At 45.4% G+C, this 21,447-nt stretch overlaps 1 protein-coding gene across 2 annotated transcripts in view; it reads right to left on the bottom strand.

The window, feature by feature from the left end:
• EPHA4 (EPH receptor A4) overlaps nucleotides 1-20,459 on the bottom strand; it is a 144,184-nt gene extending 123,725 nt beyond the window's left edge. For both annotated transcript variants that reach the window (XM_084780935.1, XM_084780934.1), the window contains exons 1-3: nucleotides 20,308-20,459; nucleotides 17,000-17,067; nucleotides 11,876-12,539 (exon numbers count right to left, since the gene is read on the bottom strand). In XM_084780935.1, coding sequence (XP_084637061.1) covers nucleotides 11,876-12,539; nucleotides 17,000-17,067; nucleotides 20,308-20,398 — 823 coding nt within the window. In that variant the 5' untranslated portion in view covers nucleotides 20,399-20,459. The remainder of the gene's footprint in view (nucleotides 1-11,875; nucleotides 12,540-16,999; nucleotides 17,068-20,307) is intronic.
• Nucleotides 20,460-21,447: the final 988 nt, after the last annotated feature.

Raw genomic sequence — 21,447 nt, 5'->3', positions numbered from 1 at the left:
TTGTTGGTTTTATGGGACTTCATGCTGAACACTATGAAAAAAAAAATCCAATTTGCTTTGAAGCGCATTAGTCTGTCTAACATCCTAATTATTGTTTACATTGCCATTTGCCTTCTATTAAGAATTGAATAATTACCCAGCACTTCATAGTTTAAAAAATACAAGCAAACAGGATTATCAGGGTAATTAGGAAACTGTACCATGGCTTTGCACTGGTGTGGGAAATATCTGTATTTGTGCGGGGAAATGGTCGTTATCAATCAACTGACTTCAAATGATATTTTAAAGATTCTGAACAATTTGAGCTCTGTAACTTATTATGAAGAGGTTAGGAAGATCACCTTTGAGAAACACAGGTCTGTTTCAACCCATGCTTGGAAACAAGAGCCAGACCAGCAGCTGAACTTTCTCAACCAATCCTGACACCAGAGAACTCACCAAGTGCACAGCAGTCTGCTGCGCTTTAATCCTGATAATCCGTCCCAAATGGACTTTGCACAGCCTCATCTAACTCTGTCAGAGCATGGAGGGGCACCCTCAAAACTCTCTCCCGTGAACATCTTATTTTCTGACCTTTCCTCCACTTTAATGAGGCTGCCAAGTCTGCCCGGGCCTTGTTTTCCACCCTGTGAAATTAACCAAACTCAAGACTACTTGAACATGGGAAACCACTTCATGCAAAAATCCTCTTCCAGTTGATAAATGTGCATGAAAATCATTGGATAAACACAGGCAGTGGGCTTTGTGGCCCTGATTTAAAAGGAATAAGGTAAAACTTAGGTCCCTTTGAAGATTTGGGGGAAATAAAGGAGGGACGGCAGTGCAAAGGCACTGTTCAACCCATAGTGCACAGGATATAACTTATGGTGAATATACTTTTGTCGAAGACAATTTTCAGGGAAATAAGTATATTGAATTGTTTCTAGACACAGGAGCTGGTATCCTCATTCATGGATATAGAATTGCGGATGAAAGAACTGGCGGTCATTTGTCCCTGACACACTTTTCAATTATCTATTTGTTGAATGAGCGAATGGACCCATCAGTAATCTAAAACTCATTTTTGGAACTTCCTGGGACCTGGGAACGCTTATAAAGAAGTTGTATCTTTTCCTTCAGAATTTTTTGAAGCTCTTTGTCGGAAAGCTTCTAAACATTCCTAGCATAATCTGAGTAACGTCTCCTCCCACCTCCGAAAGAACAGCAAGATTCCAACTGGAGCTGTCACTCTCCTACAAGTCTCTGGATTCACCAGAGCCAGGGGTTCTTTTCCAAAGGTCAAAATGAAATGAGCAGCAGGGGCTTGGGTTATTTCGCATGGGGCAGGGAGAGCTGGAAAGTTGACAACCAGTCAAACTGGGGGCCGGGGGTGGGGGGTGGGGGGGTGGAAAGGGCTTTAGACAAAAAGTTGCCCAGTGCAAACAGCCCACTCTGGCCTCCAACCCCACCAGTCTCTGGAAGCATTCAAATCAAATGGAAGCTGAATTAATTTGCATGGTGTCTAACCCATTGGGTTCTGCATAAACAGACAGGGCTTCTGGCTGGGGTTTCCAAAAGCAAGGCCCTGGTTGCCTTTGTGCCAGGGGGAAATGGGTGTGCTGTTTTGCATGAAGGCGCATACAAAATATGCAAATGGAGAATTTGCTGCCTGGAAAGGCAAGGCCAGGCCAGGCAGACAGCTGAGGACCCACATTCACCCCGAAAATGCTGGGCATCTCTAAAGGGAGTGGAAAGCCATTCCAACATGCCTGGTTCCCAGGAAGGCGAAATAGACCCTGAATATTCATAGGATGTCCATTTAGTTATGGACTTATTAATTACCCTCTAGAGCACGGAACCCAGTGACTTCACCTGTTCTTCCTTCCCCAACCAGCTCAGAGGTACCTGCTGTCAAAAGAATAGGATGAGAGGCGTTTTAAAGCCCAGGAGAGAAAGATCCAGTCTCTCTCTGTCTTCGTCAATCATCCCTCCTCATAAGTCTAAAGAGAACAGCGAGCCATGTTATTGGACGCAGACAACCACTTTTAAAGTAAGAAGCCAAAAGCTATAAATTGCTGCCTCACTTTATGGAAGCATCTATAAAGTTGACTGAAATGCCACACTCTTCTGAACTACCAGAATCTCCCAGATTATGGAAAAGATCCACTTCCCTCCTTCCCCCTCCCTCCCCCCCCCCCATACACACACCTGAGACCTTCTCAAGTCCATTTCAATCAGTACAGTGTCTCAATGGCCTATCAGGAGACAGAAGTACATTCCAGGTCGTCTGACTGCCCAAACTAAAAAGCTCATTCATGGACTCCTGCATTGCGTCTCCAACTTCTGGGCCTTGGGACCCTCTCTACTTACTATCAAGAACACATCAGTTGATGAGTTACAGCTGTCTGTATCCACCTTTAGAAAATGCCAACAGAAGTTTGGAAAGGATTTTTAAAATTAAACTTATTTACTCAAGTGAATACAGGGGGGCTCCTGCCTTGCGAGAGTCAAAGGATAATTTTGTGGTAATTGGTTCTCTTCGTCCTCACGTGGGTCCCAGGAATTGAACTCTGGTCATCAGGCTTGGCAGCAAGTGTCTTTCCAGAATCCCAGTATTTTGCTGTTATTATTATTATTATTATTATTATTATTATTATTATTATTATTATTATTAATTTTTTGAGACAGTGTTTCTCTGTGTAGCCTTGGCTGCCCCGGACTAGCTTTGTAGACCAGGCTAGCCTCGAACTCACGGAGATCTGCCTGCCTCTGCTGGGATTATAGGCATGTGCCACCGAGCCTAGCTTTGTTATTATCTTTATCACTGGAAAATAACAAGTGCGGCTTGGTTGTGTCAATAATCTTAGCTCTCAAGAGGTGACGGGAAAGAGGATCACCACAAGTTCAAAGCTAGCTTAGCGAGTTCAAGGACAGCCAAGGCTATGAGACCTGGTCTCAGAAAGGGGGGAGGTCAAAGCAATAAGGCCAGTTCAGGTTACCACAAACAAGGTATCTTAATGAAAACAAAATAAAACCCAAACAAACCCCCTGTGTTTCTCAAATAAAATGATCACGGAGAAAGGGGGCATATTTTCCTAATTTGTGGTTCTCTTTTGGATCTCTTTTAAATGCCAGATTTAGGATTGGACACCTGGATTTTTATATTTAGCTCTATAATTAATTCAATGAGCTATCATGTCAGACAGTGTCTGGGAAACTCCATTGCATTTCTGAGAGGATGTGTGGCAGGACAAACAGTATCTTAGAACCAAGAGAAGAGTCCATACGGACATTTCAGAACCACTGCCCTGGAACAGAGATCTAGGAAAGAGGATGTGTGCACTGTGATCTATGGAGGGAGCAGCCTTAGGGCTGGAGAAATGGCTCAGGGACCCAGGTTCAGTTCCTATCACTCACCTACATGATTCACTGCTGCCTGTCACCCAAGTTTGAGGGGTCCAACACCTTCTTCTGATCTCCTCAGGCAACAAGCACTTGTTAACAGTTCACATACATGCACGAAGCAATTCATACCCATAAAAAATTTAAAAAACAGCCTTTATTACTATGTTGTGCTAGTAGTTTATATACTCGACACAAACTAGGGTCATCACTAATTAAGAAAATGCCTTATAAGCAGGCATAGTGGTGCACACATTTAATCCCAGCAATCGAGGGAGGGGGCAGAGGCAGGTGAATCCTTGTGAGTTTGAGGCCAGCCTGGTCTACAAAGTAAGTCCAGGACAGCCAAGGCTACATAGAGAAACCCTGTCTCGAAAAACCAAACAAAGAACAAAAAACAACAGCTTATAGAGTGGCCCAGTGGTGGTGTGTGCCTTTAATCTCTGCACTCAGCAGGCAGAGGCAGGCGGATCTCTGGGAGGTGGAGGACAGCCTGGACTACTACAGACAGCCAGAGCCACACAGAGAAACCCTTTCTTAAAGCCTTACAGATGGATCTTATGGAGCCTCAGTTGAGAAATGTCTCTTACGACCCAACTGTTAGGTATTTTCTTAATTAGTGATAGATGGGGAAGGTCCAGCCCATGGTAGGTGCCATTCCTGGGCTGGTGGCCTGGTTCCTGGGTTCTATAAGAAAGCAGGCTGAGCAAGCCATGAGGAGCAAGCTGGTAAGCAGCACTCTTCCCTGGCCTCTGCATAAGCTCCTGCCTTCAGGTGCCTGCCCTGACTGAGTTCCTGCCCTCACTGCTTTGGATAATGATATTACTCTTGCCTGAAAAAAAAAATAGCCATTGACCTTTCAAAGCAAACAAATCAATCTCTATGCTGAGACCTAGCAGGAGGAGTGCTTTTGTTGGGCAGAAACTGAGCAATCAGCCCATACTGCTAACCATACCCATCCCCGGCATGGAGGTAGACAGAGTTAAGGGCACTTGCTGCTCTTCCAGGGAACAAGAGTTTGGTTCCCTGCACCCATGTTAAACAGCTCATAGGCACTTGTAACTCCCAAGTGACTCAATGCACTTTCTGGCTTCCCTGGGCACCTGTACACACATACAGTATATAATGCATGCACACACACATATGCACACACAAATAAAAGAATAACTATTTTTTACCAAGTATTTCCATACGATGACTGATGATAGATAAGCCTTACATACTTAATGCCCTATGTACACATCATACAAACATCATGGCGTACGGCTGAGTGTCACCAGTTTACTCATGTGCTCTTGAGGTTAGGGAAATTGAGTTAGTACCCATAATTACCTCTTCTTCAGTTAAGTGGCAAAACGAGAAACTCCACCCAAGTCCTAAGCCCTAGAGGTAGTTTTGAGTCACTTTATTATGATGGGTTTGTGTTAGCTTCATGAGGGGCTTGCAATGTTCTGGCAGAGATATTAATTAATGATAGAAAGTGAAGACCTAGCTTTGTCCCACACCACTGGAGAGTCTCACAGAGATGGTGGCTCGGCTTCATCCATTACCCACTGCCGTGGCTGAGGGAGACACTGATGTTGGTGTGATGGACACCGCCTTAGAGGAGTTGCTACAGAAGAACAGCCTCATCTGTGATGGCCCAGCATGGAATACAGGAAGCTTCCAAAGCCTTGGACCACAGCCACACCCATCTTTGTGTGCTTGCATCTCAGTGTGATGAGCCTCCACATATGTGGAGTCGTTGGAGGCCCTTTGTGTGAAGCACCAAATTAAGGTTGATGACAACAGGTAACTTGGGATGAGAGTGGGAGAAAACCCTAAAAAGTGGTTGGTGATAGTTGTGCAGCGCCTAAGGCAAAGATCCTCAGGCCACGAATGGTGTCAGAGATCTTCAAATACAAGCAAATGAAAAATTCGACTCATTTGTAGAAAAAGAGTATGTAACTGAAGTAAGAATGCGTACTCCAGGACTTCTTGATGCATTAGCCCACACTCAAATAATTTCACAGTTCCTGATGACCCCATGAAATGTAATTCTCCCAGATAAATGTTTAATATGACAGGGAAGAGAATTCCTTGCTCATTTGTTTACTTATTCATTCATTTGATGAACATTTAATGAGATGTCCTGTGCTCCACTGATTGTCACCATGGCAGTGACTTGGATGGATGTAACTAACCCCATTCGTCCGCTTACATCCTCAAGGAGTTTTACTAAAATCTATTTGTTCAAGATGAAACCGGAAAGCTGAAAAACTCAGCTCACCAACTGTTTCTAAATAAAAATTTAAAGAATAAGTTACAAGTTAAGTGTTAGCTTAAAAATATTAGTCTGGCATGGTGACTCACTTTTAAACCAGTATTCGTGTGTGTGTGTGTGTGTGTGTGTGTGTGTGTGTGTGTGTGTGTGTGTGAGAGAGAGAGAGAGAGAGAGAGAGAGAATTTTTTAAAGTGAGTTTTTCTATGGCCTAGTCCCAAGCCAACCAGGGCTAGCCACACAGTGAAACCCTATCTCATAAATAATATCTGAGAGACTGTAGTATTTTATTTAACTTTTCTATAACAGAGGAAAGTTAAGCTCCTATTATGAAATGATGTTTATGATAGTCCCATTTTATAATAAACAAGATGACAGTTAAAAGGATGGCTGTTATAGTTTTTAAATGCATAACTAGAGGTAGTTGTCAAATTGTGAAGAATGGTAATTCACAAAGAGTTGGAGTGAGTTTGAAACCTGAGTGGCTCTTTCTGTGTGGGTGTGTGGGGGGAGGGTGCACGTGAGGGGGGGAGGGGGAGCTGAGTGAGTGGGCGGGAGGGTGCACGTGAGGGGGGGGGAGGAGGAGCTGAGTGAGTGACTTCTTTTTGACTTTGCACAAGCCTGCACTGGGAATTTTTCTGACAAGCGTGCAATTCTTTGGTAATATTAAATTCATCAACTGAAAGCAGAAGAGAGGAGGGGGAAGAAGGTAAGTGGTGAAGTGCAATGGATGATGTGAAAGCCAAGGAGCTGTATCTGGGCCACCTTTGCTCTGCACAGTGGCAACCCACAAAACCGTTTAATCTGCCTTTTTCCTAGCAGCGCAAGTACTAATAAAAATAATGACGTCTTAATTCACTCTTGAAAGGTACAAGGAAGCTCAGCTAGAATAAAATAAGTCATCAAATCTCAAATAACGTAGTTTAAAAATCCCTGACTGCGATAATTCCCAGGGGACTCTTTGCCGAACCCAAAATAGAGACCAGCGCATGATCCCCTGCTCACAAAAGGGACCTGCTTGCACAAAGAAGGGGAAAACAATTTTTTTTTTTGAGTACAGAAGAAAGAGGACAACAATTAAATGTTGCTCCTCTGAGAAAGAATTAGGTCTGTGAGTGATCACAGACACGCTTCAAAGCTGCAGCTAAAAAGCAGCTTCGTGATTCAAGCGATTGATTCTTAAAGACACAATTCAAAGGTAAAAGAAAAATTTCAAAAATGAAAGGGGTATGGAGGGTGGCTCTCTGAACTATATTTGAAACCCTTCTGTCCGTTGCTTCTTTGACGGTCCTATCCCATATCAGACAAACACAGTCATCTGTCTTTTTTTTTTTTTTGATATGGCTCTTTCCTTTGCAGAGGACAAATTTATAATATTTCAATATCCTAGCCACCATGCCATTTCTGTAGCATTCATTCTTGATGAATGAGATAGTTTAAGACGATGACAGTGTCTTTAAGAGACGTGTTTTGCTGACACAAACACAAGTGAGATACGATAGAATACAGGCCCTAGACAATACTCCTGTTCATAGTCGGTATTCATATTAGTTTGCAAACTGGTTTGTTAGGCTATTAGTTTGTTTTTATTGCTAGGGTTGGAACTCAGAGTCTCCCCCTGCCCTGGGGAAATGCTCTACCACTGAGCTATACTCTCAGACCAGAAAAAGAAGATCTTGTTGATTCCTGCTTCACTTAATCTTGTCCCTAATACAACTCTTTGTCTTTTTAAGAATCTTTTCTTTTTTTACAGATATTCTCTTTATATGTAGTTTCTGAAAACAATGGTTTTTCATACTTCCCAAAGAGTAAATCTGCATCTCTTTTCATTTTTCAGCTTTTAAATGAAGATTTAAATATATAAATATTAAATATACATATATATTTGGTTTTTTTGCTTTGCTCAGTGTTCTGAGCTAACAGGAACTGTGCCCTAAACACCAGGCACGTGTGTACATGTCTGTGCTCCCAGTCACTGAAAGAGACTGCGTTACATTTTGATTTTTCTTTGCAGATCTGACTAACCCTGAGAAATCCACTAGGAGAGTGGATGTATCCTTTGCATTGAATCCCTCAGCCTGGGCTGACTGGGTCATATAGTCAGTCTCCTTGAGGACAGACAAGTGGCTGACACCCTTTATTGTCCTAGTGAAACCAAACCAAATCGTTTTAGAACACGCTAGCCCACAGCACAATGAACTCTGCAGCTGCTTCAGTCAGCTAAGCATCTCCCGGGGGCTCTTGACACCTTCCAGGCTGTCTGCATCCCTCTTACATCAGCATGTACTGTTGGATCTAGGAACTGCAAGAGGAAGTGTAGCACTGTCACCAAGGTCCCTGGAGGACTCTAGAGGATGACCAGGGTTAGATTCAAGACAACAGTACATCTCAGGCCCCCACCCGCCCTGGCCATTTTCACCCAAGGAGCCTTTGTCAAACATTTAAAATCTTAATCAATCTTCGCTCTGACCTCTCAGACCCCAAGGAAGATGGATGAGGAAGTAGGTGACCTTTCACCTGTCCTTCTATTTGTCCTGCTTCGGTGCACCCATTGAAAAGACAATGGGAGGACCCTGCTGCCACAGTTGTGAAGAGTTGGTCTGGTCTCCTTTATGTTTCCCCTTAAGCTCTCTTTACATCCCCCTTTTTGTTCCACCCCCAGATCACTGGTCTTCCATTCAAAGGAAAGTTCTTTGCTATAGAGAGAGAGAAGGGGGAAAAATGTGTTGTGGGGAAACACTCTTCAAACGATTTTCAACATGAGATGTGAAAAGGGGGTGTTAGTAAGGATATAGGGGTGTTTTCCATCTTTACCCTTGACTGCAGATAGAAGCTAAGAGACAATCTTTAATTGTTCTAAGCCATCTCCCAAGTCAAAAGCTTTGACCTTGGGAAGAAGAGCAAGTGACAGAGAGATTAACATGTCCACCAATTTAGTGTTTCTGATGTGGAGTCCTTTGTGGGTTTGTATGATCTCTATCGTTCTGTTCTCTAGATGAACAGGCCAAGGCTTAGAGGACATAGGGAATATGCTTCAAGGTCACATTACCAAATGACCAAACTGAGAGATGGTCCCTAAGCCCCCACACCTGCGGCCCTATCTGGTGATTGATGCTCTGCATCCAGCAAGGTTTTTAATCAAGGTCAAATATTTTCTTACTCCTGCAAGTTTGACAGGGTTGAGTCGTCTTTTAAAGATCTTACTCAAGTTTGGAATTTAAGAAATCTCCTGTTGTTCAAGTTTTTCCTTTCCTAAATTTACCAGAGACTCTTGCTTGGCAGAAATGAAAAACAAATGACTGAGTTTTGTGCTTGAAGCATCTCCTTGAGAGAGTTAACCGCTTATTGAGGAAAAAAAAAACAAAAAAGAAAAAACAAAATCAAATTTAACACATGCAACCCCCTCCCCAGCTTGTATGAAAACAGAAAGTTCTTAAAAAATGACTCAGCTGCGGGGCAGTGGGGGGATTCGAGGGGGAGGGGGGAAAGGGGGGGTAGGAGGATGGGGGTGCTGCATGCTCAGAAGCCTAACATTTGGGAAGAGGAGGCAGGAAGATCTGGAGTCCAATGTCATTCTCCCTTACACAGTAAATCTGAAGCCACGTGACTTCTCTCAAAACAACAAGTGAGAAATTCATGAGACCGTGTTCTCAAATGAGCCAAAACAGAGGCTAGGGAGAGAACCCCGGTCTTCCACAGAAGGAAGCTGGGTATAGCATACACAGAACTGAACCCCAGCCCTGAGGTGGATGGAGACAAGAGGTTCTCTGGGACTTGCTAGCTGCTAACCCAGCTCTGGGTGCAAGACCTTGTCTTGCCGGGCATGGTGGTGCACACCTTTAATCTCAACACCCTTTTAATCCACTCGGGAGGCAGAGGCAGGTGGATCGCTGTGGGTTCGAGGCCAGCCTGGCCTATAGAGTGAGTGCAGGACAGCCAAGGCTACACAGAAAAACCTTGTCTAGAAAAACTAACCCCTTTCCCTCCCCCCGCCCCAAAAGACCTTGTCTTAAGAGAGTAAGGCAGAGATAGTAGTAAGTCCTCTTCTGGCCTTTGCCAAGACCCCCCACCCCACCACCCCAAGCCATCCCCTCTTATTTCATTCATTTAAAAACTGCCCTTGTAGACAGTTTGCCCAGAAATGGACAGGGCTTGTAGATTCTAGCTCCTCCCCTTGCAGGAGTCACATGATAAGCCCATCAGTTCCATAAAACAAACTGTGAAAATGATCAGCCTTTCCATTGACTTCACCTGTCTTTTTCTCTTTACTCCCCAATTTGGATTGTAAAGATGGTAAGAAGCTGCAGGTAGCGTAATATATGCGTTACCAGGATCCGTGACAACTGAAGATCAACAGCATTAGGTAGACTGGGATCTGAGATAAGTGAGCATGTTGGCAGGAAACGGAAGAATGGACAACAACAATGACAACAACAACAACCACCACCATACACATAGGATCTCTGGAACTCCCCTTTTACAAAAATCAAAAAGGTAGAGAAGCCTCTTTTCTAGAAAGCCACAGTGTGTCACTGTCCTGTGCATTTGGCAGTCTGCTATGGCCCCCTTGGTCCCTTCACCAGTAACATGGCTCTCAAGTCTTTTCTCATGCAAATGCCAGGATGTACTTCCCTAGGCCCCATCCAAGTTTATCAAGTCCTCGCCAAGCCAAACCAAACCAGACAGCGAACCAAACAGCATCTTTACAGAGCTCTCCACTGGGACTTGCAAAATTTCAAATTCACACTTTAGCTTGGAAAATTAAGACAATCTTTATCTTCTTTCATTGGCAACGAAATAAAAGAACATTCACAGACAGCCACTCCTAGAAATAACTATAGCCCCTGGCGAAAGTAGAAAAACTCTGAAAGCAGAAGAGCATAACCCGATGATGCCAGGATGACCATCAGCACGTTTTCTTATGGTGATGGCCACAGACTTCCGGGTCTAGCAAGTAGACTGCCTTACACTTGATCCTACCCAGTCATTAGGATGCTTGAGATGCCAGACAAATTGTTTGGCAACCACTTACTTCAGTCTCTTTAATCACCAAATCAGGTAAACCCTGAGGCAGTGACTGACAGGAAAGATTCATCTGATCTGTCCCATAGTTGGAACCTGGGGACACAGTGACACTGGCCACCAAGCAGCAGCCATACAGAGTAGGGGGCAGCACAGTGTGGCTGACCATTAACAATCGATGCCAAGCAAGCAAAAGACTTGGGATGACTCGGTTGTTTTGGCATCTTAATCTGCACATGACGTCAACAAGCCCTATTATAAACATGGGCTCTGCTCATCCTAGACTCCAGTACAAAGCTGCCCAGAAGCCAGTCTCTGCTCTGACAGACCGAGGAAGTCAATGCCAATGTTCAACTTTGGGTGAGGTTAGTGAAAATCACCTTAGTAATATGAATTACTAAATAGAATTACATTACTGAATATGAATTGTAACTAACGCGATAAAAATACACTCCTTTTCTCAAAATACCCGATAAGCAAAATGGACTGCCATTTGCTATTATTGCCTTTGACCACAGATCAAATCAGGATAGTCTTCCTAACTGCGTTATGATCTCCTAAAAGAAACGAAGAGGTCTTTTGTCAAGATGAATTTTGCTTCGAAACCCTTCAAGGGGTGTCAGGTGGGACAGAGACACTGGCAGCATCACCTGTTTTCCTCTTTTGGGCCACTTCTCCACTGGTCCACGAAGCAGGAGAAAATTAAAAAAGACTCTCTCTACACAGCTTAACTGTAATCAGTGTATGTATGGGGGGAGGGCGGGGTGGGTGGGGGGGTAGAGGGGGTGGGTCAATGTACATTTCACATTTAACTCCTTCATGCTCCTACACTTTCTGCCACTTTTACCGAGTCAGAAAACTACACTATGGGGCCCCAAACGGTGTCTGCCCTCTTTAAGCAAGGATCAATCAATCCTGGTTCCACAGCTTGTTCATTTACATTTCAGAAGGGGCATCAAGCCGGCTGGGATCTAAGCGCCTACTAGCAAATGTGCTGGCCCTTCTGCTGATTAGAGCAGCATCGTTTGTTTTCTCAGTATTAGAAATGTCTTAGCCTTGCCACCTGGAGCTACAGCACTTACTCATTAGATCCCTCTGTCCCAGCACATCCCACAGGGCCTGCTAATTACTGGCTTTACTCCACTCAGTCGCATCTCTGATTTAATTACGTGCACTAAGCCCTAATGAAAAGTACAGTATGGCTGTTCTTACCTTGGCATTCACCATTTTGCTCCTCGTGCCCAGCATTGCACAGGCAGTTGCCAATGGGTACCAGCCATTCGCCATCTGCCCCACAGTACATTTTTGGCACATCCTTCTCTTCTGAGTTGTTGACACAGGAGCCTCGAACTTCCACCAGGGAAGAAGTATCGGCTCCTGTGATGGTATCCGGAAACTGGGCTAGGTTTCGAACAGTGAGTGGACACTTCTTGTAGAACACACGAACAGACACCAGGGCGATGCAAGCGCCCACATCCTGAAAAGCCAGGTAAAATCCCTTCTTGCTCAGCGGCCCTACATCCCGGATTTCAGTGTTGAGCTTCATAATTCTGTCCCCAATGTCCACCTGCGTGAAGCTCTCGTCGGCCGCGATGGTGTCAATCTTTCCGAACTGGCTCTCTCGGATGAAGCGCTCCTTGTCGTTGTCCGATTCGTAGTAGTAGAGGTTAAACGTCTCCTTGCAAGTCCCCATGACGCCCGGAAGACTGTTGCAGTCCCTCAGAGTGAACTTAATTTCTATGTACACCCTCTGCGCCCCTTCTCGGGTGATCCAATCAGTTCGCAGCCAGTTGTTCTGGCTGGCTTCCATCACGTTGCACACCTGGTAGGTTCGGATCGGTGTATTTTTTTCATCCATAATGCTCACTTCCTCCCACTGTAAAGATCCAAAGAAAACATACCAATGAGAAAGCTGCACCAGACAGAGATTCATCAAATCTATGTCATAGTCTGAGGACACCAGTTGTCATTCCAATAGTGTGAAGAAAATGACTGTGGGACCCCCTCCCACCCCCGCGACCTCCGCCCCTTCCTCCCCACACGCATTGTTTCACTTTTCCGTCTAAAATCGAAAAGCAACCGTGGCTTTTCTGTTTCTGTGTCCTCAGCCGTTCTTGTGGTGGTCCAGCAACCTCAGCTTCACCAATTACCAGAGCTACAGCTACAAGCGGCAACATTTATTCATAAATGAGAAAAACCTACATGTGTATTTGTTTCAACCACTAAACGGAAACCTACAAATTTGGGCAGGAAGAGCTGAGCTTGCCAAAGGAGGACAGTTATCAGTTAATTAGCAGTGTTCCTGTCAAAACTTTGGTCTCTTAATACTTAAAAAAGACAAAAAGACCAAAAAAAAAAAAAAAAAAAAAAAAAGATCATCCCTAGTTTTTAAGGGCGAGAAGAGAATAGAAAAGAAAAAAGAAAAAAAAAATCCCACCTGGTTTCAGTAAACCTAGGAGGACAGTGCATTTCCTGGCTCGGTTTCTCAAACACATTACCACAGGAATAGAAAACTTTTTAGAGCCCGCATTGAAGTACAACATGTATACATTTCCACCTCCTCTTATATTATTATTATTATTATTATTATTATTATTATTATTATTATTATTATTATTAATTTTGAGACAGGGTTTCTCTAATTGCCCTGGCTACATTTTCTTATTTTTATTTATGCATTTATTTATTTTCAGTTTTTTGAGACAGGGTTTGTCTGTGTAGCCTTGGCTGTCCTGAACTCACTTTGTAGACCAGACTGGCCTTGAACTCACAGCAATCTGCCTGCCTCTGCCTCCCGAGTGCTGCGATTAAAGGCATGCACCACCACGCCCGGCCCTTTTTCTTATTTGTAAAACATACACGCACACAAAATAAACAAATACAAATGAATGAGTGCTTCACTTCCAATTAGCCACAGCCAGATACAGTAAAATGGTTAAGTGATATTTATGACTGAAAGTCCAAGCAAGAACATTAAAAAGGGCACTGAGCTGTTTTCTCTGCCTCTTACTTCCTAACACAGATCCTAATGGTGGGTCCTTGCACTGCTGAGGGATGCATTTTGCTTACAGTGGTAACTTCACTCCTCCCATATCGTTTTGAAAACTTAATCCTCAAAGCGGAGAGGCAGTTTGGGTCCCAAGTCACCCCTAACTCCTTCTAGACTGCTGCAGCCTCGGCCTCTCCATTCACGTTTAAAACAATGCAGGCTTGATATAGATCTAGCATAAATCAGTGCAAGGAGCTAACAGGAATATAATTAGAGGGAAAAAGAGAGTTTTGAAAAACTTGTATTCCACAATAGCACATTGACTCTAATGAGGAACATGGAATCCTAGTGTATCTTTCAACAGGTTCCCCTCCGTGCAGTGAAAACTGTTAATGGATGGAAATGCTACTTTATGAAGGGCGCATAATACATAAAAATCATTCTGCCTTTGATTCCCCTGCTCTCACTGTGAAAGTTGGAATTGAGAATGTAAGTACCTTGTGGTAGTCATCATCATCATCATCATCATCATCATCATCATCATTTTATCTAGTAAGTAATAAATTATGAGTATTTTGCTTATTTGGAGGAAAAATTCATGTAAATGTAAAAATAGATTCTGCACCAAAAATACCTACTCGGCATGCCTCTCATCTCAGAACAAAGATGAACTGGGAAAGCCCATGTATTCAGGTAAATGCAAGTGCAGGGAGTTCACACTAGAGCCCCTCCCTGTAGGGTAATTAGGTCAGGTGAGCATCTACCCTGAACTGTGGAGCATGAACTCCCTGGCCCCTGCCCCCTTCCCTTAGTCGCCTATTTCATGATGGCCACAGCACCCAGCTGTGCTGTCAGGGCACTGTCAGGAAGGAGTCCTGGTACTTGTTGCCAGCAGGAGGCAGCCTTCACTGGTCACCCTTCTGTTCTTCCAGAAGGACCTCTGGGACACGAAGGCATTGCTGACTCCATTCTTACATGCTACTTGGGGGCATTGGCAAATCAGGTTTCTTTTGTTTTTACAAGACTGTGTATGTCACAAGTAAATGCTGTTGTTAGAAAACTCTCCTGCTGCTTTCAATAAAGATGGGAAAACATTCTAGCTACAAGAAGAGAGTCCTGAACAAGCAAGAGGGTCCTGTGTTTTTACCCTCAACTTGGACTTTTCGAAGAAAATCCACTTCTGGTTGGTCAGTGGGTCTTCGGAACCTACGTTCCTATAAACTGGAAAAGGATTTCAATCATAAAAAGGCTAGAGATTAACTGGATGTTCAGCTTGGACAGTTTTGTCAATGGTAGTTATGTCTTTGGATGACTGTTAAATTATTTTTTATTTGGTGTATAAAAGATTTTATTATGACATTTTTACACATGTGCCTTGCTCGTTTTCAATCCCTGCTGCCCCTCCCTTTGCTGATCTCCTTTTTGCTCAATCTGCTTGCATGTCACATGTGTGTATACATACATGTGCGGACAGACTTGTGGGTGTAGCTAAACTTAGATTCTGCATATGAAAGATAGCATGTGACATTTTTGCCTCTTTCTCACCAACCCCCAGCCCTTGTTCCTACAGAATGACTATTTCTGACGTACGCTAGTAAAATGTCATGTCTGACCTCTTATAATAGCTGAAATGGTACACACTTCATAATAATGGAGGAAAAAAAAAAACTGAGGACTCTAGTCCATGGAAAGTTCTGGGTTGTGCACAGTAATCTACGAATACTGATTTTGTTTTTTATTTTTGTTTTGTTTTGAATGGCGACTTCAAAACAAGTAAAAGAAGTTTTGTGTCTAGAAAACGTAACTGTTCCAGCAGGTTCTACAGAGAAGAGAGGAGGAGGAGGAGGTGTGTATGCGCACTGAGTTGCAATGAATGCTTTCTAGAAACCAGACAAACCATAGGCTGTACTTTCTTTTCTGTTCTTTTTTTTTTTTTTTTTTCCAGACTGTACTTTCGAATGTGTCACTCCTTGGTTTTATATAGGCCAAGTGTATATTTAGTGAAACAAGTTAGGTTCAAAATGATCTTAGCTGTATTCTTGATTCATGCTTGGAACAGAGAGAAAGCGAAGGGGTGGCGGTGGGGGCTTCTTAAACTTTTTGTTGGCTAGCAGTTGTCATCCACACCAACTCCTGGTGGGGCCCGGGAAAGCCTCCCCCTGAACCAGTGCTGGCTTCAGGGTCTAGGATTAACACTGCCTCTGACTCACAGTAAGATAAAGCTGTATCTTTCTTTACATTCAAAGGATGGGGGCAATTGCCTACAATCAGCACTGAATGCAGCCTGTCTACACTACCAGAGGCCTGCCAATCACTCTCCCTCTCCTAGATTAAAAACAACAACAACAACAACAACAACAACAACAACAACAACAACAAAAAACCAAAAACCAAAAATGGGTTGGGAGACAGAATGGGAGTTTTCAAAGGCCAAGTCAACAGCAGGCAGTCAAGTTCAGGCAGAGAAACCAGAAAGCAGGAACGTCTCCGTTTAGTTTCAGGTGGATTTTAGGGCCTGCTTTGCTTCTTTGCATCCTTTTTTAATGACAATTTAATTGCTCCACCTTAGTTTTGAAACACATATTGTATAAGAGTGTCTATGAATCTTTTTGGTGCTTTGCTTTTCAATTCTTTTAGGGTGTGGAATACTGCGCTGGGTGCTGGCATCACAATATTTGCCTTGCCAAGACTCCTAATCTTTGCTTCTCATTGTTTTTGGATGAATCGACTCAGTCATAAACTGTCAGGCAGGGAAGGATCAGATGGCTTGCTTAGTTTTTAAAGGATGCCCAAAGATTGGAGGGTCCTTTTGGATTTGCAAGCCCCTGGCAGAAACTTCCTTAGCCAGCAGCTGACTTAAGATTACTAGCACAAGGTTAGGAGTCCACCCTCCCTGCTGCTTTGGTGGGTATAAGTGGAGATTGTTTTCTTTCTATCTATCTTTCTTTCTTTTTCTCCTTCTTCTTCATCTGGAAGCAGAACAATTGCTCTAAAATTAACCCCGCCAGGACTCCATGACCACCAGAGTAATAGGCATAAATTCTAATTTGGTCCCCAGATCGTATTTCTTGTCCATATTTTAGTTTTAAACAGGCATCTAAGTCTATACCTCGACCGATCTCCTAATTTTGAAGCCCCTTTCTGCCCTTTTGGTTTCTAGCTCTTCCATGACAGAGCTATCCAAAGGGAGTATTGGATTTCTCCAACAAAGCGTAATTCACTTCATAGGCCACAGAGGAAATCTGACCCCCTCACCACAATCACTGAGAATCAAGCCATTAGACTCTCAGAAAGTGGCTAATCACTCTTTTTACCCTCTTGCATCAGAGAGGGGCCCCAGAACTTACCCCTCCTTCCAGAGGACTCGCTATCCACCCAAGCTCTCCCTGAACAGATCTTGAATCCAATAAAGTAACTGCAAAAAAAATTAAAAAAAAAAAAAACACACACACACACAAAGGAAAATAGATTAATTTCCAATTGCAAAAAGCCAATAATACAAAAACCATTTGCCTGAGCGTTTCCATATGTGAGGAGGAATCTGATCAAAACCGAAACTCTGTCTCTCTTATGTAAATAATCACTCCTCACATATCTTCTCCCCTCTTTAAATCCGCAGGTTCTTATTTATTTAACTTGCTTAGCATTTAAAATTCCATCCCAGGACCCGATTGATTCATTTTCCCCCCCTAAAAAGGATGACTAGGGCATCTCAAGCACAATTCAAACAAAATAAATATATCAGTGTAGGACAGCAACACCAGAGAGCAAAGTCTGCATTCATCTATGTCTGCTATCTACTAGATGTATTTGTTTTTGCAAGCCTCAGATGACCACATAACTCACCAGCCGTGGTGACAGACCCACAAGTGAATGCTATCGGAGGACCCAAAGGGTCATAGAAAAGGCTCTCTTACTCCCCCCTCCCACACCCGAAACAAATACAGGCCCCCCCCCCCTGTATAGAGCATCCGCTGCCTTTTAAATATCAAAGTTCCAGAAAGAAGGAATGCCAGAAGGGCAGGGTTAAAATGCAAATAGACTCAACCATTCTGTTTTTCGTAGGTCCTTTGGAGGACAATCGAGATGAGCCCTCCACCCCCAGGAAATGGCTGGTTTGAATTTTAGGTATGGAGTGCTGCCTAATAGATTTAGTATGCTCTCGCTACACCTAACTTTGGGCCTCCAAGCTAGGGGGAAGGGAGAAGATGCCTCCAGAGCCGCGAGAGCCTTCTCAGGGTGGAGTAAGGCTATCTAGGTGCCGACGGCATGGAAGGAGAGACATTGATTTCGAAACCTATCCACATTGCCTTTCCCACCGAGATCTTCAGGCCTAGGCTCGAAAGGCCCATCCAAAAGGGAACCCTTGGCTTATTAGTTTGATCAGGGAGGCTGGCTCTTCAAGGCTGGGGGAGGGGTGGGAATAGGAGGCCTCTGTCCTTGCGGCCCGAGTACCCCAACTCTCAGTCTAACCCCCAGGGCCTGGAATTCTGCCCACCTCCCCTCATTTTACCCTCAAATCAAGGAAGTTAAAAACAGCCCCCTGGCCCTAGCTCTTGGAAAGATCCTGTATTCCTGGGGTCTGTTAATTATTCTAAAATGCAGAGCCTTCCCCGGGTCGTTCCCGCCGGGAGTTGTGCTTCCTTCTCTCTTCCCTGTCCCTAGAGAAAAGCCCGCTACATCCACTTGGATTTATGTAAGGTGGATTAGGGACACAAAGGGAACAATAAGACCCAATTTACCAAAAAAAGGGAGGGAGTAGAAAGGGAGGGTAAAAGGGAGAAAAGGAAACGTGACGGGAATAAAAAGCAACAAAATGAATTAATTTTTAAGGGAAGGAGGGGTAAGGGGGGCAGCCCCCTCCACTTCTTTCAACCTTAGCCTAAGGTTCCATCCAGCGCCTTTTTGTCTAAGGCGCCTAGTCTTGCTTCCCAAAGGAAAAAAAAAAAGGTAAAATTAAAGGTAAAAAAGACCACTAACCCTAACTCTAACGGTGTCTACGTCTGGGGCGAGAGGTCTCTGAGGACACTTAACAAGTGTGTAAAGTAGCCAGGAGAACGCGAAGTACGCGGTTCCGCTCTGAGGAAAAGCCCCAGGGACTGAGCGGCAGCCGTGGCGGAGGTGCTAAACCGAAGCCACAAACCAAGGAGTGAGGAGACGCAGAGGAGATCACTCTTCTGCCCCTACCGCCCCCTCCTCCTCCCCACCAGTGTCTGTGGGCAGGTGTATGACAGTGTCCAAACCTCCGCCGGGAGAGCCCCGGGTACCTTCTGCCTAGCCAAGCCTAAGTTGGTTTTTGGCTCCCTCCTTCGGAATAGAAAAAATGATAGTGGATTGCACAGAAATAGATAGCTGGACGGATGCCTGGGAAGACTGAGGATGGATGGATGGATGGATGGATGGATGGATGTTTGTAGGACTGGAAAGAATCGATGAGACAGATGCACAGCTAATGCACGTAGGTTGGAGCACGAACACAGGCCGGAGCCCACGTTCACACAGTGTGCACTCGCTTATCCGGAACAAATCGTCCAGGTCCATGCAGGCACCCGCGCGCCAGGCACACATTTGACCTCAAGAGCACACACACACACACACACACACACACACGAGAGAGAGAGAGAGAGAGAGAGAGAGAGAGAGAGAGAGAGAGAGAGAGAGAGAGAGACAGACAGACAGACAGACAGACAGACAGACAGACAGACAGACAAACGGACAGACACAGAGAAACAGGCACAGAGCACTTGCTTCCCTCTAGGCCCATCAGAAGCTAAATGGTCATTACGTCTCCCTCACCTCGGACAGAAAAAAACAAACAATCCTTCCAGCATGCCCCAAAAGACAAACAGAAAACAGCATACGAATGGGTCCCGTCGGTCATGCATGTCCTTTCCAGACTAGTCAAATACACAATTGTGGAGAGAGAAGCTTAAAGTGGGGTATGTTTTAAATTGCTGGCTGGTCCCCTAGGTTTACTGGATGATCTAAGGGTCTGGGATAGGGGAGAGGTAGGCCTGCGATGGCAACCTCCAGGGTACGCGGCCCGATGGAGAAAAAGGTGTCTGAGGCCCGGTGCTAGAAATCAGGTCACTGGCGCCCGACAAGCGGCGCCACCACCGCAGCGCTGCGGAGAGCAGGCAAACCGGGTCCCGGGAAGCGCAGCGCTGGGAAAACTTTGCAGAAACCTGGGCTCGCAAGGCTTGGACAGGAGGCCGGCCGCGCTAAGCCTTCACTGCGCTGCATATTAGCATTTTCCTTCTCGCCTGTGCTGCTGCTGGTGAGGACTTGGCTCTCACGGGTTTTTTTGCTTTGTTTTGTTTTGTTTTGAAATCCTGGTATTGCCTCGGTGTATCCCCTCGGGGCGCCAGGAGCCGGCCCTGCAAGCGGATACTGATAAACTTTGCCCTTTCTCTAGAAACTTGGGCAGAGTGGCAGCTTGCAGCGGTCACCCGCCTCAGTTCAGACTGCATGATCGTCCTCCGTCCCCACTTCGAGGATCCCCTCTGTCCCGCATCCTTCTCCGGAATGGGAACCCGAGGCTCAAGACGCGCTCTCCACTACCCTCTACCCCATCCTAACTGGCTTGGAGCTCCCAAAAACCATTTATCAGTGATCACCCCCTCCGTGTCCCGGACAAGGGCTGCCCGGCTCGTACCTTCATTCGCGGGGTATACCCTAGAACCGGTGACAGCGTCGCAAATCCCAAAGAGAAACGAAAAGAGGACGAAATAGAAAATCCCAGCCATGGTTCGCCGGTGCCAACGCTGCTCCTGCCGCTTCTATCCCAGTGGAATAAATGCTTAAGTTAGGAGTGCAGCAGTCTGAAGACATTGCCAAGAGGGTGGGCCCGGCCCGTGACGTACACCCGCCAGTCCGGAGCTCCGAACCAATGGAAGTGCAGAATAAGCGCCACGGCCCCACCCCCAACGCGCACAGCCCGCCCCGAGTCCCCGCCCCCTCAGCCTCCGCAGGGCGCACGGTCTTCAGTGACAGTGTCCGCAGCAGTGATGGGTTCTCCCGTGGGAGCTCCTGGGCCTAGTCTTCCAACACGTCAGGGATCGATTCCCTGGATGGCTGAGGGAACTTCGAGAGACTCTGAAAGGACAGTGGGAAAGGCCAGAATATGTTGGCAGCCCCCGCCCCGCCCCGCCCCGAATCGGGCGGTGTAAGAGGGAGAGAAAAGATTCCAGTCTAGATGAAATAAGTCTGAAGTTGACCTGCACCTTGGCTCTTGCCCCTTGCTGATGTTGTCGGGTCGCTATGTCGCCCGCCTTAGCTCAGGTCGGGCGCTCCCTGCTGCACACCTCCCAGTTTTGTATCTTTACGGCGCTTGTCCGTGGGAAATGCTTCGGGCCGGGGGACTTTCATAGCTTTATTATTCGTTTCCTTCTTAGTTACTTAGCCAAAGGGGCCTTGTCGGCTCCCTTCTCCCCAGCAGCAGCAGAAAACTGCTACGATCCCTTGTCTTTTTATCGTCTGGAAGTGGCCCCTGGCCAGGTCCGGGTGTTCACATGGACCGAGCCCAGATCCGGACTACGAAGGATGAAATTACCTCGAGGTGGCCCTGGCTACCGGGAACCCACTGTGAGAGTCCTTGGAACCAGGTCCAGCCATTCCGGGACACCTAGGTGTAGAAGAGAAAGGTGTAGGAGTACGGACACCCGCTGCACAGACGGGGCTGACTGTGGGTCTCAAGCTGCCTCGAGCAGCTACTGTGGCTCTGAGCTCGACGTCTCCCCGGTGCTGATGAGAATAGTCTCCCTGGAGACTAAGGTGAGAGGCTCTACCCGCAGAA

Source organism: Acomys minous (genome assembly GCF_964271855.1).
Source record: "Acomys minous genome assembly, chromosome: 4".
In the NCBI taxonomy this organism is placed as follows: Eukaryota; Metazoa; Chordata; class Mammalia; order Rodentia; family Muridae; genus Acomys; species Acomys minous.
The sequence above is the reverse complement of the archived record's forward strand: the minus strand, read 5'-3'. Positions and strand labels throughout refer to the sequence as shown.